This window comes from Rhinatrema bivittatum, chromosome 4, assembly GCF_901001135.1.
Source record: "Rhinatrema bivittatum chromosome 4, aRhiBiv1.1, whole genome shotgun sequence".
In the NCBI taxonomy this organism is placed as follows: Eukaryota; Metazoa; Chordata; class Amphibia; order Gymnophiona; family Rhinatrematidae; genus Rhinatrema; species Rhinatrema bivittatum.
In genome coordinates this window covers 75296249-75315858 of record NC_042618.1, presented here as the reverse complement: position 1 = coordinate 75315858, position 19610 = coordinate 75296249, and the positions used below count along the sequence as shown (strand labels likewise).

Sequence of the window (19610 nt, the reverse complement as noted above, 5' to 3'; positions counted from 1 at the left end):
CAAATCTGCTTCATTTTTTGAAGGGGTTAATAAACATGTGGATAAAGGTGAAACAGTAGATGTATTGTATTTGGATTTTCAGAAGGCATTTGACAAAGTCCTTCATGAGAGGCTTCTAAGAAAACTAAAAAGTCATGGAATAGGAGGCGATGTCCTTTCGTGGATTACAAACTGGTTAAAAGATAGGAAACAGAGTACAATTAAATGGTCAATTTTCTCAGTGGAAAAGGGTAAACAGTGGAGTGCCTCAGGAATCTGTACTTGGCCTGGTGCTTTTCAATATATTTATAAATGATCTGGAAAAGAACACGAAGAGTGAGGTAATCAAATCTGCAGCTGATACAAAATTATTCAGAGTAGTTAAATCACAAGCGGATTGTGATACATTGCAGGAGGACCTTGCGAGACTGGAAGATTGGGCATCCAAATGGCAGATGAAATTTAATATGGACAAGTGCAAGGTGCTGCATATAGGGAAAAATAACCCATGCTGTAGTTACACGATGTTAGGCTCCATATTGAGAGCTACCACCCAGGAAAAAGATCTAAGCGTCATAGTAAATAATACATTGAAATCGTCGGCTCAGTGTAACTGCGACAGTCAAAAAAGCAAACAGAATGTTAGGAATTATTATGAAGGGAATGGTGAATGAAACATAAAATGTCATAATGCCTCTGTATCACTCCATAGTGAGTACTGTTACAATTCTGGTTGCCGCACCTCAAAAAAGATATAGTTGCAATGGAGAAGGTACAGAGAAGGGTGACCAAAATGATAAAGGGGATGGAACAGCTTCCCTATGAGGAAAGGCTAAAGAGGTTTGGGCTGTTCAGCTTGGAGAAGAGGCAGCTGAGGGGGATATGAAAGAGGTCTTTAAAATCATGAAAGGTCTAGAATGGGTAAATATGAATCGGTTATTTACTCTTTTGGATAATAGAGGGATTAGGGGGCACTCCATGAAGTTAGCAAGTAGAATTTTTAAAACAAATTTGAGAAAATTCTTTTTCACTCAACACAATTAAGCTCTGGAATTTGTTGCCAGAGGATGTGGTTAGTGCAGTTAGTGAAGCTGGGTTTAAAAAAGGTTTGAATAAGTTCATGGAGGAGAAGTCCATTAACAGCTATTAATCACGTTGTCTTAGGGAATAGCCACTGCTACTACTGACATCAGTAGCATGGGATCTTCTTGGTGTTTGGGTAATTACCCCAGGTACTTGTAACCTGGATTGGCCACTGTTGGAAACAGGATGCTGGGCTTGATGGACCCTTGGTCTGACCCAGTATGGCAATTTTTTATGTTTTTATGGGCCTCTGCAGTATCCCTACAGCTCTTTCCTATTACTCACACTTTAGCCAGTGGGAACTCACAGTCCAGAGAAGTGTACTAGAGGCCATATACGTATACACTGGCTCCCCAAATGTTATTTTTTAATACATTTTGTCAACTAACTCAAAGAAATAAGAGAAGTACTAGAACTGGCAGGATCACTCAGTCAAAGGGGAAGAAGGCCACAGCAGTTCTCTCTGACAGTAGATAAATAATGTCTTCTGTGGCTCTAATGCTTTATCAAATCCGAGCCATCTGGCACAGGAACCCAAAGACTGGCAACACTCACTTTTTCAGCAGCTTCTACCGTTTTCTGGGTTTTCTTTGCCGCATGTCTTTTATGGTCATAATATCTGCAAAATTAACATCCCGTTACCTCAACGGTTGCCAGTGAGCAACATTCTGCACATTTCATACTGTATACCATATACATCAGGTGCTACAAATTTCAGTACTTTGCATTTCTAGATGCCCGTTAACACTGCCCTTATTAAAACAGCAACTCAAAATACACCCAGCTCCCCTCCAAACAAAAATACATACATATATGGGGTCCATATTCAATGGCATTTAGCTGGAAAACTTGCGAGTTATCCAGCTAAATGCCGACTTTGAGTATTTCTGCCACTTATCCAGCTAAATTTTGGCCGGATAATGAAGGGGCATTATGGGGCTTTATGGGGCAGAGGTAAGTTAGCCGAATAAGTAACGTAAATAGGGCTAACTCCAATTTTCAGTTGGTCAGATAACTCTGATCGAGCACTTAATAGTCCTAAGGTTACCTGGATAACATTTTCTGGCTGTCTTTAAGACAGCTGGGGATATTCTATGGTGCGGCTGCACAGCTGAATATCCCACCAAAGTTATCCAGCTACTTGTGCAGTGGCTGAATATTGGAAATATATATAGATATTTATATAGCATTGCTGCTGGCATATATCGTGCCTGCAGTTCTCTTTGCTTTGCTCTTCTGCAGGGTATTGGATGTCCCCGGGCTCTGTGCTTGCCCTGGGATCACATCCAGAAGCAGCGGGGCAGGCAAAGAAGCCCAAAACCTGGGGAAACCTTGCCAAGTTCCACCCTAAATGGCTCCTTCAGAAGGTGCACACTGATACATGTGAGGCGTGACTGGAGAAAGGCAGAGAGCAAACAACGGCCAAAGGAAACTTGCCACAGTCACAAAAGTGAGCTGCAGGAAAGTCCTCAACTGGAAGATTAAGATTTGAAGCAAATTTAGGAAAAAATAAATAAAAGAAACCCTATTCCATTTGAGCAATTGCTAGTGAGAGGTGGGCCTACTTTTTGGCGTTGGCGTATGCAGACATACTGAGGTCAATGTCAATCAGCAAGGGCTGGTTCTTCTCAGGCTTCTTTTGCTGCTGCTTGATTTTATGTTTTTTCTTCTTCCCTTTCGGCTCTTCTAATGCTGCTGCTTCATTTTCGACATTTACTTCACCCTCATCCACCTCCTCTTCAGATATCACATACGGGTTTCTAGCAAAATACCAACAGGCACTCAGCTTTCCTTTATCAACATCATCATTTGCAACAGTGCCATGTCGAGGCTCTTGCCTCACTTCCAGAGTTCTATTCCTTTCACTCCGTGTCCTAATTCCACAGGTAGAATGGAGTCCCAAGACTCAATATGGGCAAACTGTAGGGTTCAATTTGTGTGATTAACTTTTATCACAAGGGATTGAATTTCGCAGTGTGCTGCGGGCCCAGGGCCATTAAAGGCTTAAGTGGGCTAGTGAAAACTGAAGATTCACTAGTTCGGCATGCTAGCACCCAGATAGGCTGATCCTGTTTTGGCTGTGCCCCACTGTATTTCTGGCCTATAAACGAGCAAGTTTATAAATGCGATGGGAAGAAACCAGAACTGGATTAGCCTGTCGGTGTTGACCTGAGTCAGGTGACCGCCCTAGCCATTGTTGGACCAGTGAGCTCAGAAAGATCTCACCACCCACAGGAATAAATAATGGCCAACATACAATATATAAATGGAATGGATTCTATACCATCTGTGACAGAACACCTCCTTAATTTCCACTTGTGCTGGCAGCCAATGAATGCACCTTTCACATGTGACATTTCCTCCCCTGCTGCTGACAGCCAATGAATGCTTCTCTCACATGAAATGCTAACAGAGATCAGACAGGCTAAAGAAAGTGGTAACACAATAATAATGGGAGACTTCAATTACCCCAGGACATGCTAAGCAGGTAAAATTCCTAGGTGAAATTAACAACTGCTTCATGGAGGAGCTGGTCCTGGAACCAACAAGGGGAGGAGCTATTTTAGATCAAATTCTCGGTGGAACACGGGAGCTGGTAAAAGGAGCAAAGGTGGCAATAGTGATCACAATGCACATAAATCACTGGAAGGAGGACAGCAAGCAGAAGTAATGAAGATGCATTTAACTTTAAAAAGGAAGACTATAATAAAATGAGGACATTGCCTCAGGGTCTTTGCAGACTTGTCCCAGCTTCACTTGTTGCCAGGAGTGACTCCTCCAGTTTCAGGACCTGCTCAGTTCAGTATCTTGGCTAGCTCCCTATTTAATCCTCTACCATGCTGGAGTGGCTCCTCTCATGATTTGTCTGTGAGCCTTGCCCCAAAGTCATCATGAAGTACTAGAATGCCGAACTAGTGAACCTTCAAATTTTCACTAGCTCACTTAAACCTTTACTGGTCCTGGGCCCGCAGCGCACTGCGAAATTCAATCCCTTGTGATACAAGTTAATCACATAAATTGTACAATGTGGTACAGATGTTGCAGTACAACACAAGAGAAGAGTCCCTGTGAGGCAGCATGACAAAATGATAAATCACAGAGCCGTGTGCAGTATGTGTTCGGTGAACTGACACACTCCCATGTGTGCACTTACTTCAGCAGCATCGTGATGTGATTCGTATGCAGTTTTAACTCTTTCACTGCATTGGCCACAGGGTCTCCCTGAGCCTGAGCTTCCTTCACAATTAATCCAATTTCTGTCCAGTCTATCTGGTTGGCTAAGGCACTACGAATCACTTGGACAGCTCTGTCCACGATCTCTAGGTTCATTTCAATGAGCTCACCTTTCACTTTGTCAATTTCCTACAAATAAAAACACTCTGCTGTCAGAATGCCAGAAAAATGCTATTACACACATTTTCTAATACAGAAACACCAGTTTTTGAAATAAATCTCTTTCAGTTCCTTAGAATTTGAATACTTCACTGAAACGCAAAGTAATGTCTGTGAACGCCACCTGCGCCTGTTGAAGAGATTCCAGTCTTTGCACATGATCCTTCCGGACATTATCCAACTTCTTCAGGGCTTGTTTCTCCTGTTGGAACCAACGGAAGCAGGAATTAGATGTGGCAAGCCTTCATGCCAGAATGACTAACACACCTCACCTTTTCTCTTGCTTAGAAGAGGAAGAAATACCAAAAGCCAGGACCAACTAACTGATCGACCTGCTTCACAATGACGAGCACTCATGCACTGCTATGCTTTGCTGCCATTTCCCATTCAGGGTTCAGTTTATAAAGAGTTTCCTCCTAACTTTTTATAAAGCAGGTCTGGGTGGTTTCTGTGGCTGGAGGGCTTCAAAACAGCCAGGGAATCTACAGCACATGAATTGTTCTCAGGGCAACTAAAGGATTATGAAAGCTCTTCAATATTCCAAAATGGAGAAATTACTTACCTGATAATTTCGTTTTCCTTACTGTAGCTAGATGGACTCAGGACCAGTTGGTTATGCTCCCCTGCCAGCAGATAGAACAAGCTGATGTCACAGTATATATATACTCCTGCAGTGACCCCAGCCTGCCAGTATTCGCATCAAAAGCAACTGTGGACAGACTAGCAAAAAACCTGATTAAAAACAGTCAACCATAACTGTACTTAACCAACAAGAAACACTGAACTCGTAAGAATCTAGGTACCCCAATCTAGGGACTGGATGAACACTTAGCAGTAATCCCTTGGGACCCAGAGCCCAATAGAAGAAATATTGACACATGCATGCGGCAGCCAAGAGTGGGAAGCTGAGACCATTTGTCTACACTAAGGAAAACAAAATTATCAGGTAAGTAATTTCTCCATTTCCTAGCGTGTAGACAGATGGACTCAGGACCAGTGAGATGTACCAATGCTACTCCAGAACAGGGTGAGAGGCTGCCCGCGGTCCAATCAACACCGCACATGCAAAGGCTGCGTCCTCCCGGGCCTGCACATACAGACGATAAAACCTGGAAAAAGTATGTAAGGAGGACCAAATCACAGCTTGGCAGATATTGACGGGAGACTACAATCTAACTTCTGCCAATGTCACTGCCTGAGCCCTTGTGGAATGAGCCTGAACCTGTGTAGGCAACGGCTTTTCAGCATCCACATAGGCAAACGTGACAACCTCCTTAATCCAGCGAGCTATTGTAGCCCACGAAGCTGGCGCACCCTGCTTACTTCCGCCATGGAGAACAAACAGAGGATCCGTCTTCTGGAAAGATCCAGAAACCTGCAGATACCACACGACAAGTCTCTTGACATCCAAGGGGCACAGGAGGCGTTAACTCCTCCGCATCCCTGATCTTAACCAGGGAGGGCTAGGAAATGGACTGATTCAAATGAAATTCTGAGACCACTTTGGGCAAGAAGGATGGAACAGTACACAGCTATAATGCCCCTGGAGTCACCCGAAGGAACGGCTCCTGGCAAGACAAGGCCTGCAGTTCGGAAATTTAATGCACAGAACATATAGTCACCAGGAACACTGTCTTCAAGGTCAATAACTGCAAGGAAAGGCTATGCAGTGGTCAGAACATAGGGTCTGCCAAGAAATCCAGCACCAAATTAAGACTCCATAATGGAACTGGTAACCTCAAGGGAGGCCTAAGATGCTTCCCTCCCTTCAAAAAACAGGCCACATCAGGATGAGACGATAAGGAATTATCATTCACCAGGCCTCTGAAACAGGCAAGAGCTTTAACCAGCACCTTCATGGAATTAAGAGCCAGTCCTTTATTCAACCCAGTCTGCAAAATGTCCAGAATGAGTGGGATATTAACTGAATGAGGATGAACACCACGCTCCTCACACCAGGCCTCAAATACTCTCCAAACCCTCACATAGGCTAAAGAAGTGAAGAACTTTCAAGCATGGAGTAAGGTGGCAATCACCGCAGAAGAATATTCACGCTTCGACAGGCGAGCCCTCTCAAGTGCCAAACCGCAAGACAGAACAGAGTCAGATCCTCATGAAGAACTGGTCCCTGCTGCAACAGATCCATGTGTGGCAGAAGATGAAGGGGGGTCTCCATCAGGAGTCTTCGCAGATCTGCATTCCATGGACACCTGGGCAAATCCAGCGCCACCAGGAGTACCAGCCCCCTATGACCTTTGATCTTGCAAATTATCTGCCCAGCAAGGGCCATGGAGGAAAGGCATAAAGCAACCTGTCTTCCAGCCAGATCTGTACAAGAGCATCTATGCCCAGGGACCACAAATTTCTCCTGTGACTGAAGAATCGAGAAGTTGCCAGCAAGTCTAGGAATGGAAGGCCCCAGCGATTCACAATCAGCTGACAACACCCATTCTCCTGAGTCCAGACTCTCCCTGCTGAGAAAGTCTGGTTCCTCCCTGACGGTTGATGTAGGCCACCGTTGTGGCATTGTCCAACATTACTCTGACTGCTTTGTCTCGGAGTCTGTGACCGAACCGTAGGCAGGCTAGTCTGACTGCCCGGGCTTCTAGGCGATTGATGTTCCATCCCGACTCTTCTTTGTTTCATTCCCTTGGGCGGTTAGCTCCTGGCAGTGTGCTCCCCATCCTCGTAAGCTGGCATCCGTGGTGAGCAGGATCCAGGTTGGTGAAGATAGTCTCAGTCCCTGCCTCAGATGGCCTTCTTGTAGCCACCATCGTAGCTGGGCCCGAACTCTGTCCAGGAGCTGAAGACGTACGGTGTAGTTTGGGACAGTGGATTCCGTCGAGATAGTAGTGAGCATTGTAGGGGTCTCATATGAGCTCGTGCCCATGGGACTACTTCCAGTGTGGATGCCATGAGGCCGAGGACTTGTAAGTAATCTCATGCTGTGGGGCGAAGTTCGCTCAACAGAGTTCGTAACTGGGTCATCAGTTTTGATCTCCTTGTCGGTGTCAGGATGGCCTTGTCTTGTTTGGTGTCGAACCGGACTCCCAAGTATTCTAGAGATTAGGAGGGCTGCAGGCAGCTCTTGTTTGTGTTGACCACCCACCTGAGGCTCTCCAGTAGAGTTTTGACTCTGTTGGTTGCCTGGTGGCTTTCCTCTGGGGATTTCGCCCTGATCAGCCAATCGTCTAGATAAGGGTGCACGCAGATTCCTTCCTTCCTCAGTGTTGCTGCCACCACCACTATGATCTTGGTGAACGTCCGGGGTGCAGTGGCTAACCCGAATGGTAGTGCCCAGAACTGGTAGTGACGGTCCAGGATCGAAAAGCGTAGAAAACGCTGATGTGCTTGATGGATCGGAATGTGTCGGTAGGCTTCTGACAGATCCAGGGATAAGAACATAAGAACATGCCATACTGGGTCAGACCAAGGGTCCATCAAGTCCAGCATCCTGTTTCCAACAGTGGCCAATCCAGGCCATAAGAACCTGGCAAGTACCCAAAAACTAAGTCTATTCCATGTTACCGTTGCTAGTAATAGGGATGTAAGGAACTCTCCCGGTTGTATCGCCCTTATTACTGAGCGTAGGGTTTCCATGTGGAAGCGAGGAATCTTCAGGTGACGGTTGACCACCTTGAGGTCCAGGATGGGTCTGAATGTTCCTTCTTTCTTGGGGATGATAAAATAGATAGAATAATATCCAGTATTTATTTGTTGTGGAGGCACCGGTATTATAGCCTCTAAGGCTAGCAATCTGGTCAGTGTAGCTTCCACTGCCATCCTCTTGGAAGGGTCGTGGCAGGGGGATTCCACAAACTTGTCCGGATGGAGGCGGTGGAAATCCAGGTAATATACCTCTCGAATGATGGATAGGACCCACTTGTCCAAAGTTATCTTGACCCATCTTTGGTAGAATAGGGCGAGTCTGCCCCCTATGGCTTCTTCCTTTGGACGGGTCAGCTGATTTTCATTGTGGGGTGCGGCTGGGGCCTGGGCCCGAGCTGGCTCCCCTTTTGTTGTGCTTGTTTCAAAAGGACTGGCTTCAGCCTGCAGGGTGGGCGGCTTGATATGTGCTTCTATATGGATTGAAGCGCTGTGATCCTCTGCCCCTGGAGGTTTGGGGGAAGGATCGCTGGTTTCTCTTATTCCTGTCCTCCGGTAGCTGTGGCAGTGGGGACTCGCCCCATTTATTGGCTAGTTTCTCTAGTTCGCTTCCAAACAGGAGTGTTCCCTTGAAAGGCATCCTTGTGAATCTCGTTTTGAAGGATGTGTCGGCCGAGCAGTTTCGGAGGCAGAGGTGTCTTCTGGCTGCCACGGTGGATGACACTCCTCTAGCTGCGGTGCGCACCAGATCAGAAGCGGCATCCACGAGGAATGATACTGCTGGTTCCAGGGCCTCCCCAGGAGTGTTGTTCCTGGTCTGTGATAAGCAGGCGTGTGTCACCACGGCACAGCAGTCCGCAATCTGTAAAGACATAGCGGAGACGTCAAAGGACAGTTTGAGGATAGATTCCAGACGTCTGTCTTGAGCATCCTTGAGTGCTGCTCCTCCCTCCACCGGGATAGTAGTGCGCTTCGAGACTGCGCAGACCATGACATCCACTTTCAGGCATGCCAGGAGATCTTTGGTGGCTGGGTCCAGAGGGTATATGGCTGCCAGAGTCCGCCCCCCCCTTTGAACGTAGTTTCCGGGGCATCCCATTCCAGGTCAATTAGTTGTTGGACGGCTTGTAATAGTGGGAAATGGCAGGAAGTCTGATGGAATCCCTCTAGTAGGGGGTTCGTCTTAGGTTCCCCCGAGGCACTTGTGCCTGGGATAGCTAGCTCTTTTAAGCTGTGTGTGACCAGGTCTGGAAGCTCGTCCTTGGTAAAGATGCGTCTCATATTTCGGTGGGCTCTGTCCCCGGAGGGAGTTCCCCTTCCTCCAGGGGTTCTGAATCCTCATCCGAGTTGTCTGTGTCCCCGAAGGTGGGGCTTCTGGGCAGTGGGATCACTTCCCTGGGCATAGAGGGATGTTGAGGTCCTCTGGTGGAGCCTGTGGCCGTATTATAGGAGGCCCCGGTTGCATGTGGACGAAGGTATGTAGACGTTTGAAGAATTCCACCTAGGAGATAGATGCTGGATCTAGACTAAGGGGTGCCGTGTCCCTGGGGAGCCCCGTTTGAGGGGTGTCCCGCTGTGCAATGCTAGGTACGGCGTACTGCTCGAGAGGCTGGAACCCGGTACCGGCTGGGGAGGGCCATGAGTTGGATCCCCTAGGGCCTCTTCGCACTGTATACACAGGGCAATGGCCTCCTCCTGCTGTGCAGCTCTAATGTAGCATGCTGGGCAAAGGCCCTGAGCCTTGAGTTTCTTTTCCGGTGGTGCCATGGCTTGTGCACGTAAAATACAGTTGTGCGCTCTGGTGCATCAAAGATGTGCGAGTAGGTTTGGTGCGCACTCAGGGAGATGTGCGCGCTGTTGTGCGCACAGATCGAAGTTATGCGCCTGGCACAGTAAGCTTGTGCGCATGGTACTTGGGCGCGCGACGTTGTGCGCACAAGGTATTTGTGCGCACGGCTCGCCCTGTGCGCACGGTTCGGAATGGCGGACAGGGCGGCGAACAGATCAAAATGGTGACGGCGACCACGCAGACAATATGGCGACAACCTCGGAGGGTCTCCATGTGGGAGGACCCTCGGATCTGACCAGGCTCTAGCCCTGCTAGGGCAGATCAACCCAGTGGCACTGGTGCCGGCTGACGACCTGTGCGACTCCTTGAGCTTTAGAGACCGGAGACTTTTAAATAGATTTCTACCTTACCTTGTCTCGGCGCTTCCCGGTCTCGTTCCGGGCGATCTCCGGCTGCAGGGGGAGAGGGAAAAATACCTTCACCGCCGCGCTCAAAGTTGCACCCGCTGCCTCTTAGCCTCACCCGATGTCGGGGGCTAGGTCCCCGCCAAGGGTCGGCCGCCTGACCAAGGCTTACTTCCGAGGGATCGCAGAAATCACCTCGGGAATTCTCAACTGGGGGAGACACCCAATGGGTGTCACTGCAGGAGAGCGGGGCTCGTCTGTAGAGGTAAGATTTCTTCTTATTTTGGTTTTCTTTGGTAAAATTACTCTAACGCTGTGCGAGCATGCATAGAATCCCTAACTGCTATGGAGACATAGAAACATAGAAATGACTGCAGAAGAAGACCAAAAGGCCCATCCAGTCTGCCCAGCAAGTTTTGCACTTTTATTTTTTTTCTCATACTTATCTGTTACTCTTGGCTCTTAGTAACCTTTTGGTTCTATTTCTCTTCCATCCCCACCATTACTGTAGAGAGCAGTGTTGGAACTGCATCTAAGTGAAATATCTAGCTTAATTAGTTAGGGGTAGTAACTGCTGCAAAAAGCAAGCTACACCCATGCTTATTTGTTTACCCAGACTATGTAATTCAGTCCTTGTTGGTTGTTGTCTGTATATAGATTCACTTTTCTTCATTCCCCCCTGCCATTGAAGCAGAGAGCTATGCTGGATATGCATTGAAAGTGAAGTATCAGTCTTTCTCCCCTGCCATTGAAGCAGAGAGCTATGCTGGATATGCATTGAAGGAAGTATCATGCTTACTTGGTTTGGGGTAGTAACTGCCGTAACAAGCAAGCTACTCCCCGCTTTTTTGTGAATGCAAATCCTTTTTTCCACATTTCCTCTTGCCGTTGAAGCTTAGAGCAATGTTGGAGTCGCATTAATCGTGTGTATGTTTATTGAATAAGGATATTATCTCCAGGTAGTAGCCGTCCTTCCCGTGAGCCACCCACTCTTCATTCACATCCTCTAGACTTTATGGATTCACAGTGTTTATTTCACGCCCCTTTGAAGTCCTTCACAGTTCTGGTCTTCACCACTTCCTCCGGAAGGGCATTCCAGGCATATACTGAAGAGCTGCACTTCCTGCAGGGGTATATGTACTAGGGCTGACGTCAGATTGAAATCTGATCTGTCTCCAACTGCTATCAGGAGTACCCTATACCCATTGGTCCTGAGTCCATCTGCTACACGCTAGGAAAGGTTCGATACTGTTCCAGACCTGGAGGGATTTCTCCATCCTCCAGGGAATCAGGATCTGCCTCATCATAAGTGCCATCCAGGGTCATGTCGAGAATACCCCCAGGGATCTGAGGTGAGCCCCAGCGCTTCAGCATAAGACTAGAAGAGGGAGGAGCCACCAGCTGAGGATCCGACCTGACAGGATTGGGTGAAGCAGAGGACTGCGCCTGAAGAAAAACTTGAAAGCCTTGAAAAAATTCCACCCAAGAAAAAGCAGCCGGATCCAAACCAAGCCCAGAAGGAACTGAAGCAGGGCCCACAGAAATGCCCTCTCCTGTGGAGGAGACAGTCATGAGAAAACCAAGGGCTGACATTCCTTCAGCCAAGGCCGTAACCAACTCATCATTAGAATAGGAGGAGCCAGTCTTAGCAAAATCCGAGGAAGACAACTCTCCCTGAGCATCCAAACAGCGCTGATACTAGTTAGAAGACAGGTTAGGCGGAGAAGCAATAATATGACAGGCAACACAAAGAGAAAGGTGCTTAGGCTTCTTGTTTACCAGCGCCATCACGGTGGCAAACGTGAGTCTAAATGGCTCGCGCTCAAAAATGTATGCGCACAAAAATTAAGCGCTGGAGAAGTAAGCATCGCAAGGCACACGCACAATTTGTGCACAAAACCAAAGCGTTTGAAACAATTCAAAATCTGTGCATGCAAAAGGTGCGCTCAAAAGTGAGCATAAAACACGTACGCAAGGCCAACGCACTGCGCACACCAATGGCCTGTAAAGGGCAGCAAAGCACACACAGGAGTGCACGAAAATGCCACCACGGCCTACCATGCAGTGTGCAAGCAAAAGGCCTAACTGCGGGGCCTAGCCCACCAGGGCTGCTCAACCCACCAGGCTGCCCAGTTCCCCAACAAAAGCAGGAACGAACGTCAGAACAGCGCGCCGAGCATGGAGAACGGAGGAAGTCCTAAAACCCCTCTGTCTCTCTCCAAAGGTAAACCTTTTTTTTTTTAAACCTTACCTGAGCTCAGCACTAACCGGCTGAGTACATAGATGGTCTCCGGCTGCAGGGGGAGAGGGCATCTGCCATCACCGCTGCGCTCAGCCTTCTGCACCCGCTGCCTTTCAGCTGAATGAGCAGCTAAGTCCGCGCCAGGAAATCCAGCTACTGGTCCAAGGCACACATCTGAGGGACCAGGGAAATCACCTCAAGAATTCTCAACTGTAAGACGGTCCTTTTGGTATCACTACAAGAGAGCAGGGCTTTCTTTTCCAGAAGTCAAATTTCTTCTTCCAAAAACCCTAAGCAATCCCCATAGGGAGATGCATGTCCACCTTCTGCTGGAGATGGAGAATTCTGTGACGTCAGCTTGCTCTGTCTCCATCTGCTGGCAGGGGAGCATAACCCACTGGTCCTGTGTCCATCTGTCTACATGCTAGGAAATATTATAGTTTAGAAAAAAATGTACACAAATGAAATATCTGTAGACACACCAATATCTCTTGACATTCTGCTTGCCCAGATCCCTATGAAAAGTCACGAGTGGTCACAGAAAGTTCTTCAGGGGGGGGGGGGGGGGGGGGAAGAGAGGCATAGCAAAAAAAAAAAAAAGATATATATAAAAAGAATTACAAAAGAACAATTTGTCATTAAAATGTGGAGGGAGGCACTCGTGTGCATAGTTGAGTGAGATGGCCATGAACAGTTTCTGCAAAGGAAGACGACCCACACGCTCCAGGGCAGTCAGTGCTCCGCTGCTGAATGTCTCCCCCACTCCCCGTAGTAATGCTGGGCGTACACCCATTGTTCTGTTTTGCTTGAAATCATACCTGCTGCAAGGCCTTCAAGTCTATCTTCTGACCTTCCAGCTTAGAGTAAAATTCATCCACCGCCTGAAGGGAAACACAGAGCATCAACAGAACTAATCTGGCCCTCAACAGCAAAGCAGGGGACTGCACTGGGAAATATTCTGGCAGCTTTCAGCTGGAGGCAGACAAGCGCACAGAAATTTCAGGTGGAAGTGGTTGTCGACAGAGTGACTGAAATGAGAGACTTACAGCAGGAGCTGGGTAGAGAGCCCAGAAGCTGTAAATTCTGTAGCTCTGTAAGAAAGGAAGCTGCATTCATACGGGTGGAAAGCTAAGGTGGCAGAGTCAGCTGCCCTCCGTGGCGCTCAACAAGATCCAGCTGCTAAGTTTCCAAAAATAAAGTGCATATCCAAATGCTTCTGCCTCATTGCAAAAGCCTTTCTAGTTGAATCTGCAGGTGAGCCCGTCTGTAATTAATAACGGTCAGTGCAGAGGATAGCTCAAAGTCTCTTCTTCAACGAGCCTACATTCTAACTTTCAGCACAGGCCACACAAGCAACCTGCTCAAAGTCATGCAGTGAGCGGTGGAGAGGGGACTTCAGTCAGGCAGACTTCAGGGCCAGATGTACGAACGGGGTCTTCCCAGATTGTGCGTCTCTGGGGAAAATACTCAGGACATGTGCCCCTGAATTACTTACATACTGTGTTACAGGGTCCGCAAAGTACCTTATCAAATGATTCAAATTCCACATAAGGACAATTCGAATGCTGGGCGAACAAAAAAGGATGAAATTCCTCATATCTGGAAAGCAAAAATACATGTTTGCTAGTATTGCTTAGGACTGAGTTATAGTACACCACCTATAATGGAAGCGAGCAAGTTATCAAGCTCCTTACGTCAGTATGTCTTGGGTAGGTTTATCTGGCTCCAGGCTTGGTTTCTTCTCTCTTTTTTGAATAATATAACCCTAGGACAGAGAACATAAGAAGAAATCCACTCAGGGCCAGACAATATTACGGATGCATATCCTTTATCTAATTGGAACTAATCTTAGGGGGAAAAAAAACCCACACGAGATAAAGGGACTATCATACATAGGAACAGGGGCGGATTTCCAAATCTCATATTAAAATCAAGAGTCATTTAAAATCCAAATTTTTGTAAACATTTTCAAAATGCAAATAAAACCAGCAAGTTTGTACTTTCTAAGTTCAGTCTTTGAAGAACCCAACACGCAGTGGTGATTTTCTGCTGGGGATAAGCCAGGTCACCGAACTACAAGCATTTTGAGCTGCAGCAAATTGGCTTTTAATGAATTTGCCATGGTTTGACATGTTTAAGACACCGCCGGCATTTTTGAAACTCGAGGGGAGGGGTTGGGAGAGGTAGGCCACTGGTATTTTCTGGTTGCAGATCTCACAAAATCAGCAGCCAGGAAGTTCTGGCACACCGGTCCACAAGTTTCCACAACATCCACACTGCAGAAATGGGACGGCTGGCCGCTGCTCACTCGACCCGTGCTGTGGCGGCTGGTGGAGCTTATGCTGCCAACCACTGACAGAGCTGCTGCCGCCACTCGCCCAAGCTGTCCTGAGGCGGCTGGCTGAGCTCATCCCGTCAGCTGCCTAAGAAGGAGGTCGTCACTCGTCCAACCTTGTGAAAAGGTAGGAGGGGAAAAGGGTAAGGAGGATAAAAAAAAAAGAGGTCTGGGCCAGAGGGGTGGCAGTCAGCAGAGAGAAAATTAGCAGAGAGCCCCCTCCCCCTCCCCGGCACTCTTTTTCTTAAAAGATCCCCACTGCCAACACAGCTCTGTGTTCTGAAATCATCAGCGCCAGGGGTTACAGAACTCTTATTGTACTTTAGCTGCATTTAGAGGAGGCATTCCTGGGAAAAAGTACAAACCTGCGCACAAAATTCAGGTGCCTATATGCATACCTACGTCACATCCATGTTAAGTCTGAGTGCACCCTCTCTTTAGAAACTGGTGCACATACCCGCAGACTTCCTCCCAACGCCGGCAGGAGATTCATTGCCCAGACTGGGTTTTTCTCGGTAAGATCAGGTTTAGTTTGAATTAGATAAAGGATACTATTGGGGAATACTAATCTAGTCTTTGTGCATGGTGCACCCATCCCAACTCGACTCTGTCTCTGGTGGTTTGTTACCTTGGTGACAATCTAACATGAGATCCCAGCACCAAGGGGACAGATAGCTGAGTGTTGCATCTGTCAGTCTCAAACGGCTTCGACCTCTGAGCCTCACCTTTCTTCCTTCCCTCTCCACAAGCCTTGGGAGGCTGGCTGCCACCACGTCCTCATGCCGCTCTCTCCGGCGTCCCCGGATCAGCAACGGCGACTGTGTTCGCCATGTTTCTCCTAAGGGCCTCCCAGGGTGCGCACGTGCACGCCACCCATGTCTTTATCCACGTCATGATGGGAACCTCGGGGGCGTCCCCTCCGAGTGACGTCAGCACATCCTGGTATTTAGCCTGCCCTTCGTTTGCTAACAATCTGACAGGCCGATTCAGTAAAGTCCGCGGGAGAATGGACGAACGCCCGCTCTCCCGGCGTGCGCACCGGCCACTCGTCGGTGTGCACAATTCAGTATGCAAATTAGGTGGTGCAGTAGAAACAGGCAAAAGGAGGCACTAGGGACACTAGCGCATCCATAGCGCCTCCTTTTAGCCCGGAGCGGCGGCTGTGAGTGGGTTTGACAGCCGACGTTGGTTCTTGAGCCCAATGACAGCCACGGGCTCGGAAACCGGATGCTGGCAAAATTGAGCATCCGGTTTTCGGCCCGACAGCTGCTGGCCCATTTAAAAAAATTTTTTTTCTTTTAACTTTTTTTACACTTCGGGACCTCAGACTTAATATTGCCATGATATTAAGTTGGAGGGTGCACAGAAAAGCAGTAAAAACTGCTTTTCTGTGCACTTTCCCGGTGCCGACAGAAACTAGCGCCTACCCAAAGGTAGGCGCTAATTTCTTAAAGTAAAATGTGTGGCTTGGCTACACATTTTACTTACTGTATCGCGCGGGCATACCTAATAGGGCCATCAACATGCATTTGCACGTTGAGGGCGCTATTAGGTGCCACGGGTTGGACACGCGTTTTCCTCCCCTTTCTGAATAAGGGGTAAGGGAAAATGAGTTAGCAAGGATTGGAATCGCTCTGGTCTAAGCTGCTCTGCCGCTTCCCAGCAGCCGCTAGAAGCTCTCTCTCTGCCCTTCGGGGTAATTCATCGCTAACCTGGGTACCCACTCCTCGGGGGCCCTTCTCTCTCTTTCAGGTGCCTATCTGGGAAACCGGGTACTCGCTCCTCGAGGGCCTGCGTTCCCTAAAAAATCACACCGCAAATGACGAATAGACCGGACGGCAAGCTGTTATACTGCCGTTGTCAGGCTTGCTGATGCGGTTTCACTTTCATCAATATATGAATGTTTGTTATTAGTCACAGTACTTAAAAATATTACACAGTGTCCTTTTCTTGTTTTTTGGTTTATTTAGACAGGACTGTGATTTTGGGGTTCTTTATTTTTTTGTGTCATATTACACCGAACTGCACACCATAGTCTACTCGGCAGGAAAACGCCTCCCTGCCGATCCCATAATGCAGCAACGAGCGGGAGAGGCGAAAGAAGCCCTTCTCTCTCTACTCCCAAGGACCGGAGGGGAGAGAGCCGTTAGCCAGAAGCCTCAAATCATCTGTATCTTACCTCAGACCTGGGCCTCCTTTTCTGTTTCTCTCTTTCTTCCTTTTTTTAAATAACTTTAAACAAAACTAGCAAACCTTCCCTCAGGATGGAAAACAGAGCTGTCCAGCACAAGATCAGCCAAATTTTAAAAAGAGAGGAAAACTGCACCAAAAACAGCTAAAATGTAAAAAGGAGAGGCAAACTGAGCACAAAAAGAACCAGCTGCCCTGAGCCCACAGCCGCCTGAGCAGCCTCGTGAAGGGGAGGGATCTGGACCACCAGATTTACACCCCATGAGACAATGAAGCGAGCATACAAAAAGATCCCCGACCTCCAGCTCATCCACCTCAACCAAACAGGGAAGAATCCACCAGGACCCAAAAACCCCTGGGAGGAAGGCTCACAAAAATGAAAGAACTGCAGGTTTTGCACCAACCACCTTCTGCTGGAGACAGAGAAATACTGAGGAACTGCAGGCGGCACCAGGGATTATGTAGCAGTGTCAGTAAAACTCTCTCTGTCTCCATCTGCCGCTAGGTATGCCTAAACCCAGGAGTCTGGACTGATCCGGGTACGTACTGGGAAATGAACACTTCTGCTTTATTTACAAAATATCCTCCCTATCTCTCTTCCTGCCCTGGGCCCTGAGACAAGCTCTTATGGGTGACTTTTACACTGGAACCACTTCCAGGTCAAAGGGCACTTGTCAAGCGGAGCTCTGAAAAATGGTTGACCTTTTATTTTACAGTATATACAATAAACACTGCTTTTTTTTAATCAAAGAATATACAGTATAATTGTTCAAATGCTAATACTGGGTTTAACACAGCCCAATTGAATAGGTTTCATAAAAGTGTTTTTGACTTCTTCAAATTCTAGCTTTACAAATGTTGAACATAACAGTAAGTGAGACAGCTTGCTATGTGTTATTTCATCTGAAGATTATGGACTATAAAAGAAGTATTCCACTGAAGAGAGAAACACATACCTTGCCTTTAAAGTTTTTCGTTATATCCATGTACTCTTCTGCCTTCTTTATAGCATCTAGTACCCTTTCAATATCTTAAGGGAAAAAGTTTGCACTGATTGTAAAAGCGGGAAAAAAATGTATCAGTATGTTTGACTGAACAGCAAATTATAAAATTGCTCAATATAATTGGTAAACAAAACAAAAGCAAGACCATATGTCGTGGAAAGAAGTCTTTTATTAATATTATTAAATAAAACGCCCGACTCCAGCCAAGTTTTATTTCATTCAAGAATTTTATTTTATTTAAGTTTTTGTGTGTTTTTCGATGTCTAGAGTATTGTTTATCTATGTTTAAACATACAATATTTTTGTTGAAAGACTAATTCAATGGATAATGCATTGATTTTCACTATCATTACAGCCCCTGATGCAGTCGATGAGGTGAAACTCGGCCGGAGTCGAGCGTTTTATTTAATAATATTAATAAAAGACTTCTTTCCACGACATAGGTCTTGCTTTTGTTTTATTTGCCTTGGCTACGTTTGATCGTCTTCCGGTTTGTTTCAATGTAATTGATTACATTTTATCATGTGACTGTGGGTAACCTCAAAATCACACCTCATACACCTGTCCTAACTGGCATAAAAGAAAGTATTAAAATCCATAGTCACATTGGGGGGCAGTGAGGAGGTTACAGAATTTCACCAAATTCCCTGTGGCACATGCACTTGTAATACCACTTGGGCCCAACTGCTTCCTTATTAAATAGTGCAAAGAAGTTAGGCAATCATATAACCACACATATTAGACTACACAAAGCCTCACTATTCAAAACCAGGAAACATTTTTTTTTTTAACTCTTAAGAAACCAATAGAAATTAGCATTACATGACAATGAAGAGGAAATGTTCTAGTAATGAGATTACAGTAGCTGGAGAAACTAAAGCATTCGACACTGCTACAACTCACACCTTCATCCACTGCAGCTTATGAGTAGTGTCCTCTAATATATGTGCAACTGTTTGACCCACATAAAGCTGAGAAACAGTCATCATCATAATGGCAATGTAAGTGTTCAGACTGTCAGTCAGCTCCTACACCCCCATAACAAGGAGCTGTTCCTCGGCGCACCTCAATGCCCAGTAAAATTCTGCCAGAACTGCTATAAATCCCATGTCCCAAGTGAAGCTACCAGATACCCATACAGGACAAAAACTGCTTCTACTTGCAGCATGATCGAACCCATGAGAGCACCAATCTGCACTGCTGTCGGTGCCGCAAAAGGCTCAGGTCACCCAGCAAGACCTGCCTGAAGGGAACCCTCCATGATGGAATAAACTGGATCCCTGCTGAGAGCAGGACGGCTTATGCACGAGAGACTAAATACCTACTGGTGTGCAAGAGAGGACAAAGATATCACATGGAAGACAAGGACACAGGAGGGGTACAAGTGGGACTCTTACTTATTTAGCAGTGACAGAAGCGTCTTCTCACATACCTTTGCTGTCAAGTAGCTGGTCTGCTCTGACAGTGCCCGAGAGGCCAGTCTCGATAAGGCAGTGCTCGATCAGAGAGGCTCCACATGCTGCATGTGACCAAATAAAATACAAGCAGAACCAGTCAGGATGCAGTCACTTCTGCTCCCATAATT

The 19610-nt window shown here is 47.0% G+C and overlaps 1 protein-coding gene across 2 annotated transcripts in view; it reads right to left on the bottom strand.

The window, feature by feature from the left end:
* NEMF (nuclear export mediator factor) overlaps positions 1 to 19610 on the bottom strand; it is a 125060-nt gene that overhangs the window by 82152 nt on the left and 23298 nt on the right. For both annotated transcript variants that reach the window (XM_029598370.1, XM_029598371.1), the window contains exons 7-15: positions 19458 to 19544; positions 17978 to 18051; positions 14191 to 14261; positions 14020 to 14095; positions 13315 to 13377; positions 4580 to 4657; positions 4217 to 4425; positions 2628 to 2822; positions 1618 to 1681 (exon numbers count right to left, since the gene is read on the bottom strand). In XM_029598370.1, the coding sequence (XP_029454230.1) occupies positions 1618 to 1681; positions 2628 to 2822; positions 4217 to 4425; positions 4580 to 4657; positions 13315 to 13377; positions 14020 to 14095; positions 14191 to 14261; positions 17978 to 18051; positions 19458 to 19544 (917 nt within the window). The remainder of the gene's footprint in view (positions 1 to 1617; positions 1682 to 2627; positions 2823 to 4216; positions 4426 to 4579; positions 4658 to 13314; positions 13378 to 14019; positions 14096 to 14190; positions 14262 to 17977; positions 18052 to 19457; positions 19545 to 19610) is intronic.